This window comes from Epinephelus fuscoguttatus, linkage group LG16 (genome assembly GCF_011397635.1).
Source record: "Epinephelus fuscoguttatus linkage group LG16, E.fuscoguttatus.final_Chr_v1".
NCBI lineage: Eukaryota > Metazoa > Chordata > Actinopteri > Perciformes > Serranidae > Epinephelus > Epinephelus fuscoguttatus.
In genome coordinates this window covers 14,048,209-14,062,298 of record NC_064767.1, presented here as the reverse complement: position 1 = coordinate 14,062,298, position 14,090 = coordinate 14,048,209, and the positions used below count along the sequence as shown (strand labels likewise).

General features: G+C 42.2%; 1 protein-coding gene across 2 annotated transcripts in view; it reads left to right on the top strand.

Annotated features, from left to right (window-relative positions):
* Positions 1-1,195: 1,195 nt before the first annotated feature.
* rgs17 (regulator of G protein signaling 17) overlaps positions 1,196-14,090 on the top strand; it is a 28,438-nt gene continuing 15,543 nt past the window's right edge. The window contains exons 1-3 of one of the 2 annotated variants that reach the window (XM_049600673.1): positions 1,196-1,356; positions 5,682-6,065; positions 12,342-12,472. In XM_049600673.1, coding sequence (XP_049456630.1) covers positions 6,063-6,065; positions 12,342-12,472 — 134 coding nt within the window. In that variant the 5' untranslated portion in view covers positions 1,196-1,356; positions 5,682-6,062. Of the gene's footprint in view, positions 1,357-5,681; positions 6,066-9,196; positions 9,300-12,341; positions 12,473-14,090 lie in introns of those variants that run through there. The other variant, XM_049600672.1, reaches the window with a different exon arrangement.

The window sequence follows — 14,090 nt, the reverse complement described above, 5'->3', positions numbered from 1 at the left end:
GCTACAGAATAAAGTCAGGGAAAGATGCTCTGGTTCACTTTGTGTAGGACTGTACAGATCTCTGACAATACATAGCAGATATAAATGAATGAATGAATGCATCAATGGCTTATAACTAAAATTATTGATCCTTGCATGTCAGGAATAGGTATTGCTTTCAAATATACCTTTAGCTGTCTCACTTCTAGCGTAAAACACCCATTTACATGCCTTGCTACTTGACTTTAGACAAAGTTACTGCCAATTTTATAATGATAACGGACATGTTTGTGATCTGTCTCTGCAGAATCTGTAACAGAAACACATGCACAGTCTCAAATTGAGTACTTGTCATGGTGATCCACAGCCCTGTGCAGGTTATTTCTACTGTCTCTACTGAGCAGATTTCATTTGAAGTCACCTGTGATGTACAGTTATGATATATTTCCATGTTCCATTCCATGTCCATGGCTTTTTTTTTTTAATACCAGGTTGTTATTCATTCTGAACACATGAACATAACAGTATGACTCACCGATAACCACAAAATAACCACATGTCTAAATAATGCACTGGAGAACCATTACGCTGTGTAGATGTTATAAAATACCAAATAATGTATATTAAAAATATGATGTGGACATTATAAATGTAGCTAATGGCAACAGAGGGCTATATATATTACACAAGATATTATGTGATTTAAGGAGGATATAAGGAGTGCCATTTCAAATTAAATTAGAAATTAGACAAAAGTGACACTATAGCTAAAATGCTGTAACGAAAAAATAAAAGTGTGTGACATCACTGGAGTCACTATTTCCTGCAGAAATTGCTTTTATGTAACACTCCAGGAGGTTGTGTTTGTGAGTTTATAGAGGCTTTTTTATTTTTACTGGCTTATAACCTGGGGATACATTTCCTTTTATATGAATAGTGGCCTTCTGAACTTTATTATAAACTTAAGTAGTTTTCTTTTGTGTCAGACAGGCTGTATTTTGAGGTCTTTTATGGATATGCCACCTGAAAATGTCTGATATTTAATAAACTGAGCGCGGCAGCGTTTTTAAATGACTATCTTGTGTTCTGGAGTTGTGCAGCAGGGATGTGGTATGTGTGTGCAGCACAGACTGTGTGTGGAGCCTCAGCAGTGCATCTTCTCACCGACTGCAGCCACAGAGCAGCGGTGGCAGCGCGCCTGCGCAGTGCATCCAGGGGCTCGGTGGCGTTCGGTGCTGAAGTGGGGCGGATGGCAGAAAAACAGCAGCGATGGACATTACACCGCAGGATTCCCATTTACGATGTCGCTAAATAAGCATCGGGACATCGCGCTTTCACACCCATCATCCTAGGACACTGACAGCCCAACACAAAGGGGTAAGATGCTGGTTATTCTCCGCTAATGCTCCACACGGGCAGGCTAGCTGACGTTAGCACGGCGCTAGCTGCTGCTGCTCAGCTGCCACCTCCTCCTCTCGCTGCGAGAGATAGCGGATCTCAGACTGTCGGCTAAAGCTAGCAAGGAGAAAGTGGGTGGTGTTTGATTTGTGGACAATTTTTCGGTGCGACAGTCAGAGCCGTGCAGCCCTCTGCGTGATCGCGTTATCCCTCCGCGGTGTCAGCCGGGAGGGGAGCTCCTCTCTCCGCCGGCTGCTCGGACCTGCAGCGGCTGGGCTCAGATGGGTCGGACAGCTGCAGGAGAAACCATGCAAAACACCCAGCCCAGCAGCTAGCCAGCAGAGCTAGTGCACAGAGGCAGAGAGCCGGGTCCGATGAGCCTGCCTACTTCTTATCTGAAGATATGCACGGGCCTGCAGGCAGATGCAACAGATCCACTGATGCGACAGCTCACTCCATGCATCCACCATAAACTCTCTGCTTCACTTTAAAGTTCATTTTAGCGCAGCTTTGACTTGATTTCCTCCCTCTGCTGCCATGCACTCATGTCGTGCACAGCTGAGGGAGCACCCACACTGCAGAGTCCCATGGATGTGTTGAGTCAGAGGAGGGTGACCCTGATAAAGGCCACAAACGTGTTGATATGATAATAAAGTTGTTCCTTATAGTGCCAGTGCTGCTGTCGTTTTGACCTCATGAGTCAGAGGAGCTCAGGTTGTGTTGACACTACATCCTGAGAGACTTCCTGATTCATCTCATTCAGCTTTTACTCTGCAGCCAGAGAGGTTTCACACAACACCAGCTGTCTTGTGTGTGCTTTCAGGGTGGAGATATTTTACCTGTAGATGCATACTACAAACACTGAGATTCCGCGGTGTGTCTTTACAGAGGCAGGGTTGAGATAGTTGTGATGTGATGTGGACTCGCAGCTGCATTTTCATTTGTTATAATCATTAATAGCATGATTTAATCTGTCATTAGTCAGAGACTAACTGTTTCTGGTTCAGTCTAAGGCTGCAAATAACTTTCATTATCAGTTGATCAGCTGGTTATTGTCTAAGATTCTTTGGTCTGTTGTTTAGCCAGTGGTTCCCAACTAGTGGGTCGCGGTCCAAAAGTGGATCGTGGCTCCTCTCTAAATGGACTGCAAGTGACTTACGCACGTGTCAAGTTTGTGAAAAGCACACTTTATTTTGAAGTGCAGTGAATTTCTGTCACAGAGCTTTTATTTCCAAGTGCCGTTTCCTGCTGTAGAGCAGAGTGTGGATACCCGACCCGAGCCCAACACGACCGGTCGAGCCAGGTTCGTATATCAAATCAGAAATTTTGCTCAGCGCGGTTTGGGTTCGGCCCTCTTGTTGTGCTATGGCCTATTCAAATGCTGGAATTTTTTATTTACGTGACAACGCCTGAACGCAACACTGGCTCTGCTTCAATTGACTGTGTGTAACAGCAGCCTTCTGATGGTCATTTACACACCATCCATGTGTGATCACGGTAAACAGACAAGCTGTAACCATGACAACAATAACTATGTCTGGTAACAAACTGCGTTGGGCTCGGGTCGGATTCGGACTTAAAATTAAGGAAGTCTGTCGGGGTCTGGTTGGGCTAGGTTACAACTGTCTCGGACTCGGGTCGGGTTCGGTCAGGAAAAAGCAGCCCGAGCTGCGTTCTACTGTAGCGTGAGCGACTAATGGACAGCTACGTGACTACGAGACCACAACCTAGAATGACGACATGTGCAAATGCAAGTGTGACACTGAATATATGAAACTGTGTGGAGCGTGAACTAATGACTAAGGCAAGATATGGAACTCATGGCTAGACCAGTTGGGACATCGGTCAATAGTGAAAAAGTGACGTCTAAAAATCTCATGTCTTGTGTGACCAGCGGTCCAAAACTCAAATATTTCAGTTTACACAGTACAAAGCAGAGAATAGCAGCAGCTATGCACAATTGTGAAGCTATAAGAACGGATTTTTTGGCATTTTTGCTTGAGAAATTACCTCAACGATTAATTGATAGTCCAGATAGGTTTTGATCATTTTTCTTCCAATTCACTAATCACCTAATAGACTAATTAGACTATTTATGACTATATATTATCGTCTTTTATTAAGGAAGCATGTTACTGTAGTGACTCTGTGGCCATCTTCCTTCCGGGAACATGCGGTTGAAACTCTCACAAGTCTGACACAAAAGCCTTATCTTTGCACACAGCTATGCAAAATCATTCTTCATAGACTTTTATTAAACAAGGGAAACTTTTCTTTTCAAACTTATTGATGCTTTTCTCTCGCTGAGGGAATGGTGTTAAAATGGAACAGTGTTGAGATGGCATGCTGTGTCATATGGGACGGATGGTGGCTTCATGTGAATCCTCAGTTTTGATTCATGCTACAAAGTGACAATGAGCTGTGTTCAGGCAAAACTACTATTACTAACAATGTTTAATGTACTTTGTATAGCACATCATTTTAAATGTCACACAGTTGTGTAATGACTAATGTAGAGATGGTCTGTTGTCTCTTCCGTTGTTGCAGCAGACTGGTGATAGTTCCCAACATAAAGAGTCTCCAGTGTTGAGGTCGACACGTGAGCATTTCTTAACTACTTTAATAAGGAAATGAGTTGTTTAAACAGTGATTCCTGTATGAAAACATGCAGCATGATGCAGGAGGCTCTGTCGCCTTCAGGCTCTCAGTCGGATCCTGTCAGGGACCAAATCCAGCAAATGGCATCTGACTGATGGAGTGTTAGGTTGTGGCACGGATGAGGGGCTTAGTCTTTGTCATTATGAGTGTTTAAACAAAACGATGATGGCATCATTGATCATTTCCAGATTTGGGTTACTATCTCCACCAACAGGTCATGTTTTTGGTTTGGTTTGTTTAGCAACAGGATTACGGAAAAACAGCTAGCTTGATTTTCATGAAACTTGGTTCAAGGTTGTAGTGTGGGCCATGGAAGAACCCATTAAATTCAGGAGTAGATTCCAATCACTGAAGAGGTACACAAATTGCTTTTCACCTGCGTTAGCATTGCAAGATAGGGCATTTGGTCTTGGCGGAGGTCTGCGCTGTCCGAGTGCCCTTCTAGCTTTGTCTTGTTTTGACCAGATCCCTTAGCTTTTCATGGAGATGTATTGGTATCAAGCGTATTTTGGGCCATAAGTAAAAAGAAATGGCAGTATGTTAGTGCCATAGATATGTTTGGGGTAGTTTAGAAACAGTTTAGGGCTGCAACAACTGTTTCCATATTGAAAATATAATAAAAATTAGATAACAGCGTTTTTAACATGTGTTGTATTATTGTTGTTTGAATATTGCTCTCAGAACTTGAGCCACACAACACTGCAGGTGTGTTTACTCACGTGCGCACAGGCATCTGGTTTAGAGACAATGGCGAAGCAAATGAAGTTGTTTGACTGTGGGTTGTGAAGTTTGACTAACCCGTCAACATCACAAACAAACGTGCACATTGATTCAAAGACCCAAATGAATAGATAAGGTTTCATGAATTTTATAATTAGATGAAATACACCTTCAAAGAAATTTGTTTAGTAACTTAAATACAACTTATTTAAGTTATGTATGTGACATTTTCATCATTAAATACACATATAACTGCAAATGGCAACCATATTTTCAGTGTCAGAATCAAAAGCTGATGCCTGGTGGCCAACTTGGCAACCACTTTTAAAAGTTAGTGTTGAGCCATGATACATTTAGTTTATAAAATGTCAGAAAGTAGGAAAAATAACAATTTTTTGGTTCTCCAGAGCACATGGAAATGTCTAGGATGCAAATAATAACTTACCAAAACACAAAGATGTTCAGTTTTCAATTACGTAAAACAGAAGAGCACTAAATACTCACATTTTGACAAGCAGGAAACAATGGAGACATAACTTATTATGAACAGCTGACCTCAATTGCCAAAGAGACATTTTGTTGTTGATCCACTGCTTGAGTAATCAGCAGTGTGGCCAATACATAATTGCCCACCAGAGAACACTGACAAGTTTATTTTTAAGCTCTTAAGTACATTTCAGTCACGAGTCTGTTCTCTGAACAAATTTAAGGGATTCTCATCAAAAGTGCTGATGTCAGCAAATGAGTGTCAGCTGATAGAGCCGACATTTAATTATATGTGTGCAGTGATACACTCTGCAGTGCATTGAAAACCCAGTTTTTCCACACCAGTGTCACCAAAGATAAGTTACTGCACCTTTATTTCACTCACTGGATGAAATGATTCTGTTGTGATTTTGACTGTTTTGTCCCGTGTGTTCCTCCAGATGCTGTACTGTCACCGCTCCCTGCACTCTCAAGTCCATAAATGACCCTTTCACCGAGACCCAAGGAAGCCTAGGAGGCGACGGCGAGTGAAACAAAACGAGGAGCGAGTGAAATAAGGAGAGGAAGTAGTCACATTTCACCTCAGCTCTCGTGTCCCTTTCTGTGCCAGTCGGTCAGGGATGGTGAGACCAGTAACGTCCCTTCCCTGTGGTGAAAAGAAGCTCCTCTCCAGCAAGCCAAACAGCCGCTCAATTAGACAAACAGACGCCCAGACAGTCCACCAGTCAGTCACTCCGTCAACCAGCCTGCTATCATCCAGCAACCTATTACCTCACGCCATGACTGCTCTGTCTGACCTGTTTTTAGGAACTCACTAATTCATGGTAAGTTTGACCTTTGTCTGGTATGATTGGGATGCTTTATTGTTATTAATAGAAACGGAATAGTGTCTCCAAGTTTCTTTTGAGAGTCATTAGAGAGGGAAATAATAATCAGCCACTGAAATATTAAATCTGTCAGATCAAGATAAAGAAAAAAGTTTGAATGAGAGTCAGTCTTTGCTTATAAAATGTCTCCAACATGCAGATAAACCATCAAAGTAAAAAATTAATATCCTAATTTCAGTGTGACCAGTTTGGGATCAAGGTTTCTGCAGAACAAACGACATTCCTGTTAGCTTTTAGGCCCCTCACATAACCCAATTTATCAGATCCTGTAGGTGATAATCGGGCCCCTCAAATTGCCCTTGCATCAAAAGGTGACTATTTTTACAACTCTGTCTCTCACTGGTGTCACACGTATTTAAAGTTGAGAGCTTTTGATCCTAAAAATGTGTGTAACAAAAAAGAAAGCATGAGTAAATGTGGTTCAGATTGCAGAGCTTCTTACGCTAGGGCCACACCGCCCGCTGAAGCGCCGCGAATAGCCTCGAAGCGCTGAGAAGAGAAGGCAGTTTCCTTTCGGCGCCCATGTTAACCGACTGTGTCGTCCACACTGGCCGCGCCGCGCCGGGAAGCTCCGCGGCGGGCTCACAATTTGCAGCGACCAGTTCGGCGTCTGGTCTATTTTCTGCGCGAGCCGTGAGCGAATCTGACAAGGGATTATATTATTATTTTTATTCTTTTCTTTTCCACTCAGTCACGTCCCAAAAATAAGATAAACAGAAAAATAGAGAAAGAAAGAAGCGCAGTGGATACTGAATCCCACCCACTGTTGTAATTTTTCGGGTTAATATAATTTTATTGCTTGCAAAAAATGGGAAAAATTGCCTCTTCAGTATATTTGTTAAAGTATGAAAGTTCGTTATTGACCTTGAAAAACAAAAATTATCTCAACTTAAGGTCCAATAACTAACTTCTGAGGGCTTTCAACCGCATCACTCAGTCTTTTTTTAGTGGATAAAGTTTGGTTAGTTGTCATGGAGATAATTGTCTATATGTCAACTTTATAACGTCACCATGACAACTTCTGCTGAGGAAGATCACCAGATGAATTTGAAAGTGCCGTAAAAAGCCTGGACTTTGATAAGATTTCAAAGTAGTATGATCATGAAAACTGAAAGAACTGACAGTTTATTCATGAGTCTTTTTTTTTGTCCAAAATTGTCGCATGTCTAAAAATAAATACGATTTCACATGTTTTTCGCATCTGTCAGAAGCCTTTAGAGATGTTTGACCAAGAATCAGTGACAGAAATGTGCCAGCGGGACACAGCCGCGACAAGACCGAAGACACGCAGAATCATTTCATGACTCAGATAGCTCACTTACAGGTCAGATAGTAATATTCAGGTGAATGATGAAGAAGAGGAGGAGGATGTGGACCGCACATAGAATATGGAGGACAGCTCCACCCCTTCATGCAGCTGCTGAGCCTAATGAAAGACAGGGAGGGAGTGGTGACAGCCAGATGGGTAACTCCAGTGGAGAGAGGCAAAGGAGGAAGTGTGTCTTTTCATTTTGTCATGTACTATCAAGAATTTTCACAACAAATAGAACAATAAATACATTGTAATCAGTGTGCAAGGTTTCTGTGCGTAACAATTTTTTTTTTTCAGATGACAGCTTTAAAAAAATGCATCCAAAAAAATAGACTCATTGTGCAAAGGCCTTAATGTGACACCTTATCATATATGTACAGCCTGCTGCGGCCATGCTCAGCCGTTTATAGTGATCAAGTTGATATGGTATATTGCTTGAAAACCAGATAAGTTGGCCGAAAACCGTTGTGACGTACTAAAAGTGGTCATTATCTAGCTATTAGTTTAGCTATGATTTAGATACTCAGGCCGGTAGCCTCTAGTGTCAGAGCCAAAGGTTTCTACTCACCAAAAAAAGAAAAGAAAATGAAGACCAACCAGGTTCTTTATGTTCTTCGACAGGGAGAGAGTCTTTGCAGACTGTCACTTCTCGTCTGTGTGAGGAAACTTACAGACAAATACAGTGTGGTACTGGTGAGGCATGAGACGAGGCGGGATCGGATAGAAAAGCAGCAAAGCAATATTAAAAATTCCACAAAAAGCAGCATGATCCGGTTGCAAAGATATTAAATAAACCTCTGCATTACTCATCGATCAGGAGTTCTGCTCAGTCACAGTATGAATGACTGTCCACAAGTGGGTGACTATGAATGAATATTCCACTCATATCAACAATTAGTGACTCGCAGAGTCTTGTCAGATTGGGTTGTTTTGCATCCAGTTTGGCTACTTTTTGTTTAATCGGGCTGGTGAAGGTAGTTTTGGGCAGGTTGGGATAATTTGGACTTCCTCTTGTACCAATTAGACAGTGTCCACTAAAAACGTGGGCTGCATTCCAATAAATCAGTCCCCCCTCTACAAACCTCTCAATGGAAAATTAAAAAGTTGGGTGACTTTTCTGACAGTCACGTGACTTTTCTGACAGTCGGGTGTCCTCTAGGCTCTGATTGGAGTACATTTTGTCAGTCTTGCAACACTTCTTGTGGCCCCCACAGCAGCTCAACAGTAGTGTGCAATGCCTGAATCAGTGCATTGAATTGTTTCTGGCTTATGTGCTTATGTGTAGACCACAGGAAGAGTAGTCGTTACTGTGGTAACGAGAATAAAGAATGTGGCGTCCGATAGTTTGGTTGCTAAAATTTTGGCGTTGTTAAGCAATTTTAAATCATGTCTCATTTGATAAGATGTGGGAAAAGTGAGGCTGGTCATCTAAATACTTCACAATGACAGATCTTGTAGCTCTGTTTTTCGTCATCTTGTTTTGTTGCCTCTCATCTGGGTGTATTTGTATTTCCACTCTGGATTTGCATGTGCTGTCAATGTGGTCTCCTTCTCCGGGTTTAGAACAAAGCCATACCCTCACCGTCGTTTGCATCCAGCGGCATGTTTTTCCATGGATGCTGCCTGGTCGCTGAATAACTGATGGCCACTTCACCGGTCAGGCGACAAAATTTGCATATCAGGCAGGTTGTCTCAGCCTTACCTGCCATGTACTGCATCAGCGCTGTCGTAAATTTCATGTGTGCGCAGAGTAGAAGGAACGAGAAAGAGGGCTCCTCTGTTGGTACTGGAGCGCGCTTATTTTTATTTGGATTTTCAAGTGTTTAATGAGGAGTTTAATTTAAACCATGACTTTGCAGGTAAGAGTTCTGTTTCATTAATTGCATGAGACAACAAGGCTGCAATTAATTATTGCATTTTTCACACTGCACCCCTCGATGAAATTAAGCTAAAATGCCCCAAATTGTGAAGTGGAGTGTGTGTTCAATTTATCTCCTCTATCTGAAGAAGAATTTGTTATGACATCCTCTTTTTGATGTCTGTTGTGTTTCTTTGTGTAAATTTTAGTTGTTGGACTTCCTGTTAGAGAGCTGTCATACTTATAGTGGGATAAGGGTTTTCCCAGCCTATTTAGCTCATAAATATCTAGCCAAGTATTATTATCTTCTGCCTCAGCATTACCAGACTATACTGTATGTTATTATTGAGTTCTTAGAAAGTGGTACTTTTAATTTGAGTAGCCTAAAGGGTTGAAAAGCACCATGTTTGCCTCTCAGGGCTGTTGTGTGATGTGAAAGTGGCTCTATACTCTCCGTCTTCCTGCAAGGCCGAAGGCACGTTCACCTTCAAAGCCTCTCTAAAGGCCAGGGGAAACCCTGGGCGATGATCGGCACTGGACTGTCCACAGAGGACAGAGTGGCACTGTGTACAGTAGTTGTTAGATGCACACTTTTGTTACCTGAGGCCGAACGGTAAAATCATGCCTAAGTGTAGCTGCAGTGGCAGAGAAATAGCTCATGGAAGTCCTGCTAAAGTTGTGGTTGCATGATCCGTACCTAAGTTTGTTAAATTTAAGGAGCTGAGAGTGAGATTTTCTTAAACTATAACAAGTATGTTTACCTCTGTGTACGTTTTAGTCCTGAAGAACAAAAGTGACCCTCTTTTCGGACCTGTGCACTCACTAACATGATAGACTAGGAGTGTCAAACTCATTTTAGTTCATGGGCCACATACGGCCCAGTTTGATCTCAGATGGGCCGGACCGAAAAAACCATCACACAATAACCCATAAGCACCATCAGCTCCAATATTTTCCCTTTTTTGTGTAAAGAATTACAGTTACATGCTGTAGACGTTCATCCTTTTACAAATCGTTTAACAGCCTGAGATGTCTTAAGAAAAATAGGTGCAGTTTTAACAGTATGTCTGTTTTTCCACATTCAGTCAGTCTACTTCTCACTGCCATTACCTGTGCTTTTATCCACACATTTCCTGATGCAGATTCTTTTGAACTGAAGCTGCTAAATGACAATAGTTTGCACAATGTTCAGTATCTTTAAACATGGTCACCGTAACTATTCATCTTTATATCAGAGAACTGTATCCTGGTCGGGATTGGAAAGCCTCTGAAGCAGAATTTTACATGAAGTAGGCAACACATGGTTTAACTTGCACCTGAAACCTGGCACCTCTTCTTCTAGTAATCTACTGGGCCGATTTTGGACACTTTGGGGGGTTAGTTCTGGTCCAGAGGCCGTATGTTTGACACCACTGTGATAGAACCATTTGCAGAAACTCTTCATCGACCTCATACACTTTCCATAATGGCCTAAAATGACCCAAACTTAAATTCTGTTGTAATCTCAATCTCAAGTGAATTGATTGGAAAACTGATCATCGTTTCACATATTGTTCAAGCAAAATGTCAAATATTTTCTGGTGACATGACAGTAAATTAGTGCTGTACCCAAATTGGAATTATGTCAGATGAATCAGATTTGACTGTTCAGTACAATATTTTACTTTTGTCCTTTTTTCCATATCGAGTTTGAGAGTGTAATCAGGGTTTAGCGGGACATTCAGGGTAACAGTGCACGTAAACAAGCCAAAGTTAGCCCTCCCAGGTGCTAACTATGCTAACAACAGATTGGAAACTTGGAACATTATTTGTCGACACTAGATATCAAACAAAAGCTAAAGACTGTGTCGTATGAAGTTGCTGTGAACTATAAATTCACCACTTTGAAGCACAAGGCAGAAGATAACATTATCTCAGAGCGTGACCGGGCAAAGCTTCCGTCTCAGTCAAACTCACCCTCGGTTTGGGTCCTCAGCCGCCTGTATCAGAGAGGAGCATGAGAGCATCTAAATTTGGGGACCGGAACATCCCCAGAAGCATGTTGCACACTGACGAAAACAAAAAATGACTGCTCGACTTGAAACCTATTACTTAACTAAGGGGTCTCCGACCAGTGATTCAAATCTTGGACTTTCAAGAGGTAGCCCTACAGTTAAAATGGGTCTCTTGGACACTCATGGTCTCCAGATGATGTATCGTAAGGACTTTAGTGATCTCTAACTTTAAGTCTGGGGCCATCATAAGTGTTTCTGAGTGCACTGTCCCGTAATGTAAAGTGGTGCAAACATTTATGTTCTGCTCAGGATGATCACCAGAGTTATAAGAGTCAGCATGTCAGCGTTATCGCTGAGAGGATGCTGACTGTAGTGTTTAGCGCAAAGCATTGCTCTGTAGTTAAGCTGACTGAAGTTTTACCACACACTGTACATTTATTTCCATTACATGTTTCATACATTATACAGTACATTACAGTAACAGAAACATCAAAGCATCAGCAGAAACCACGATCGATACTGTGTGTCTGCATTGGAGCGATGCATCAGACGAACAGCAGTACATACTGTATAAAAGAAGCACCTCATTATTTAGTTAGTGTGGTGTGCCCAGGCTTAAATCCTTAAAGCGACAGGTTGATATAAGTGTATAAGTGTGTGCATGAATTTGTGTTTATTTATTGGCATGTGTCCGTCTGGGTGCGAGATGTGTAGAGCCTGCTCGTCTGTGTCTGCGCCCGTTGAAATGTATGTGTAGTGTCTGTCAAAGCCAAGTGAAAGACTTGGCTTAGTGCCAGGAACCCTCATACCGTACAAGGAAGGGAATCCTCTCTGTCCTGCATGAGTGCTCTCTCTCACTCGCTGGCTTCATCCCTCTTCACACACTCACACACAGTATCTTTTATCCCCCCCCTTTAATAAGACATATTGCCAGTGAGCCAGAAGTAAAACATGGATACCAAATTTGAAAACACACTCTCTGTTATAACGTTATTCATTTGAAGGGTGTTTAACAGTGTTTTTATTCTGTGTGTTTATACGTTGTGAAGCCCCGGAGTGTGAGTGGAGTGGAGATGAGAAAAAGGCAGGCGGCGCACATCGAGGCCCCACCCCAGGCCCCTGGACAGCCCCGACCCAACACCTGCTGCCTCTGCTGGTGTGGCTGCTGCAAGTGTCTCTGGTAAGAACATATTAACCTACACAATAATATAAATTCTGTGTCTGAAGAATCTGATAGTTTTTATTCTGTTAATCTGTGATGTTATGCTGATGTTGTGTTGCCCAGAAACAGACATTATATTGACACAGCGCTGATGAGCAGGGAAGTATGGGAGCCAGTAAAGCTTTCTACAAACAAACTTGCATTTTTACAGTTTTCCGAGTTGAACAACTGATCTTTTGCCAAGTCCTGCCCCTCAAAAGCAGACTGGCCAATCATAGCGTTGCATTGGCCAATTCCCAAAAGGGTTCATAGACTGGATTTTAGCTGGTTTTGTGGATTTTGAGCTGCACGTTGTGCATGGGGCAAACATTTTGATGAAACTTTTCCTGATTAGGATTCCCTCAATGTTCATTGTTCAGTTTTTTTTTTTTTTTTAACCAGGAGCCAAATTATCTGCAGAGGTCTTTTTCCCTCCAAAACAAACAGACCAGGTAATTAAAACTGGTAAAAACACTGAATAAAGCAGTTTCACTTTGCAAATTAGTGTCTCTCCTGCGCTGCTTTGCATGTCAGAGATGGGCCGCTATCTTTGCAACTTCTTTGCAACTTTGCAATTCAGGAAGTTCCAGGGAATACTGGGAGCTGAATTATCCACAGAGGTCTATTCCTCTCCAAAACGAACAGACCCGGTGATTTCAACTGGTAAAAACACTGAATAAAGCAACTTCACATTACCAATCAGTGTTTTTTTTTTTTGTTTTGTTTTTAACTATGGTGGCTGACGCAAAAATGCAAAAACAGTGGCAGTGAACATGGTGATCTCTATAGACGAGGACCTGCTCCCTATGTAGATACAAACAGCTTATTCTGTGGTGATGAAAACACGATCATTTTTTATTTTCAGGTGATTATTACACTCAAGAAAACATACTCCGTTTCTGCCAATATGTCCTCCGAAATCCTACACACTGATCCTTTAATTCCTCCTTCACCAGAGAGAAAAGAATACAGACTTGCACAAACACTCACTGCACCTCATCGCCCCTGAGCAAGGCACCAGAACCAGTAACTGCTGTGCAGCTCCTACCGCTGCTTCACTGTGGCTGAACTCTTGCAGGGAGAGAGGAGTGAATGAAACATTGTTTTCAGGCAGTGAATGGTGAATGTGCTGCTTCTTTCACACCACTTCATCTGAAGTGGTGGCAGCTTGTGGACTGGGCCCGTAGTGAGTGCTCTGTGACTCCGCTCTGTGTTTCTCAATCAAATAGTGCTGTCAGATCTCCAGAATGAGCCTGGAAATTTGTCCTCAGCTGCCTATATGTTTATTTATTTTAGCGTTAAGGCTGGCAGGGAGACTTTGCCTTTTTCAGTGCAGGTTTGTGTGAATATATTTATCACTGAACGCTCTCTGTGTCACAGTTTTTTTTTACTATCATGCATGGTCAAGTGGTAGAGATCTGTGTGAGTCACTCTCATCTCCCTTTAGTTTTATTATTCCTTCTTTCTCTCTCCTTTCTCTACTTTCTACACCCTCCTCACCCACCCGCACACAAGGCCCTTATCTAGTTGGGGTGCCTTCTATTTCCATCCACACATCACATGCAAAACAGCTGTGAAGAACAGCCTGTATATTTAG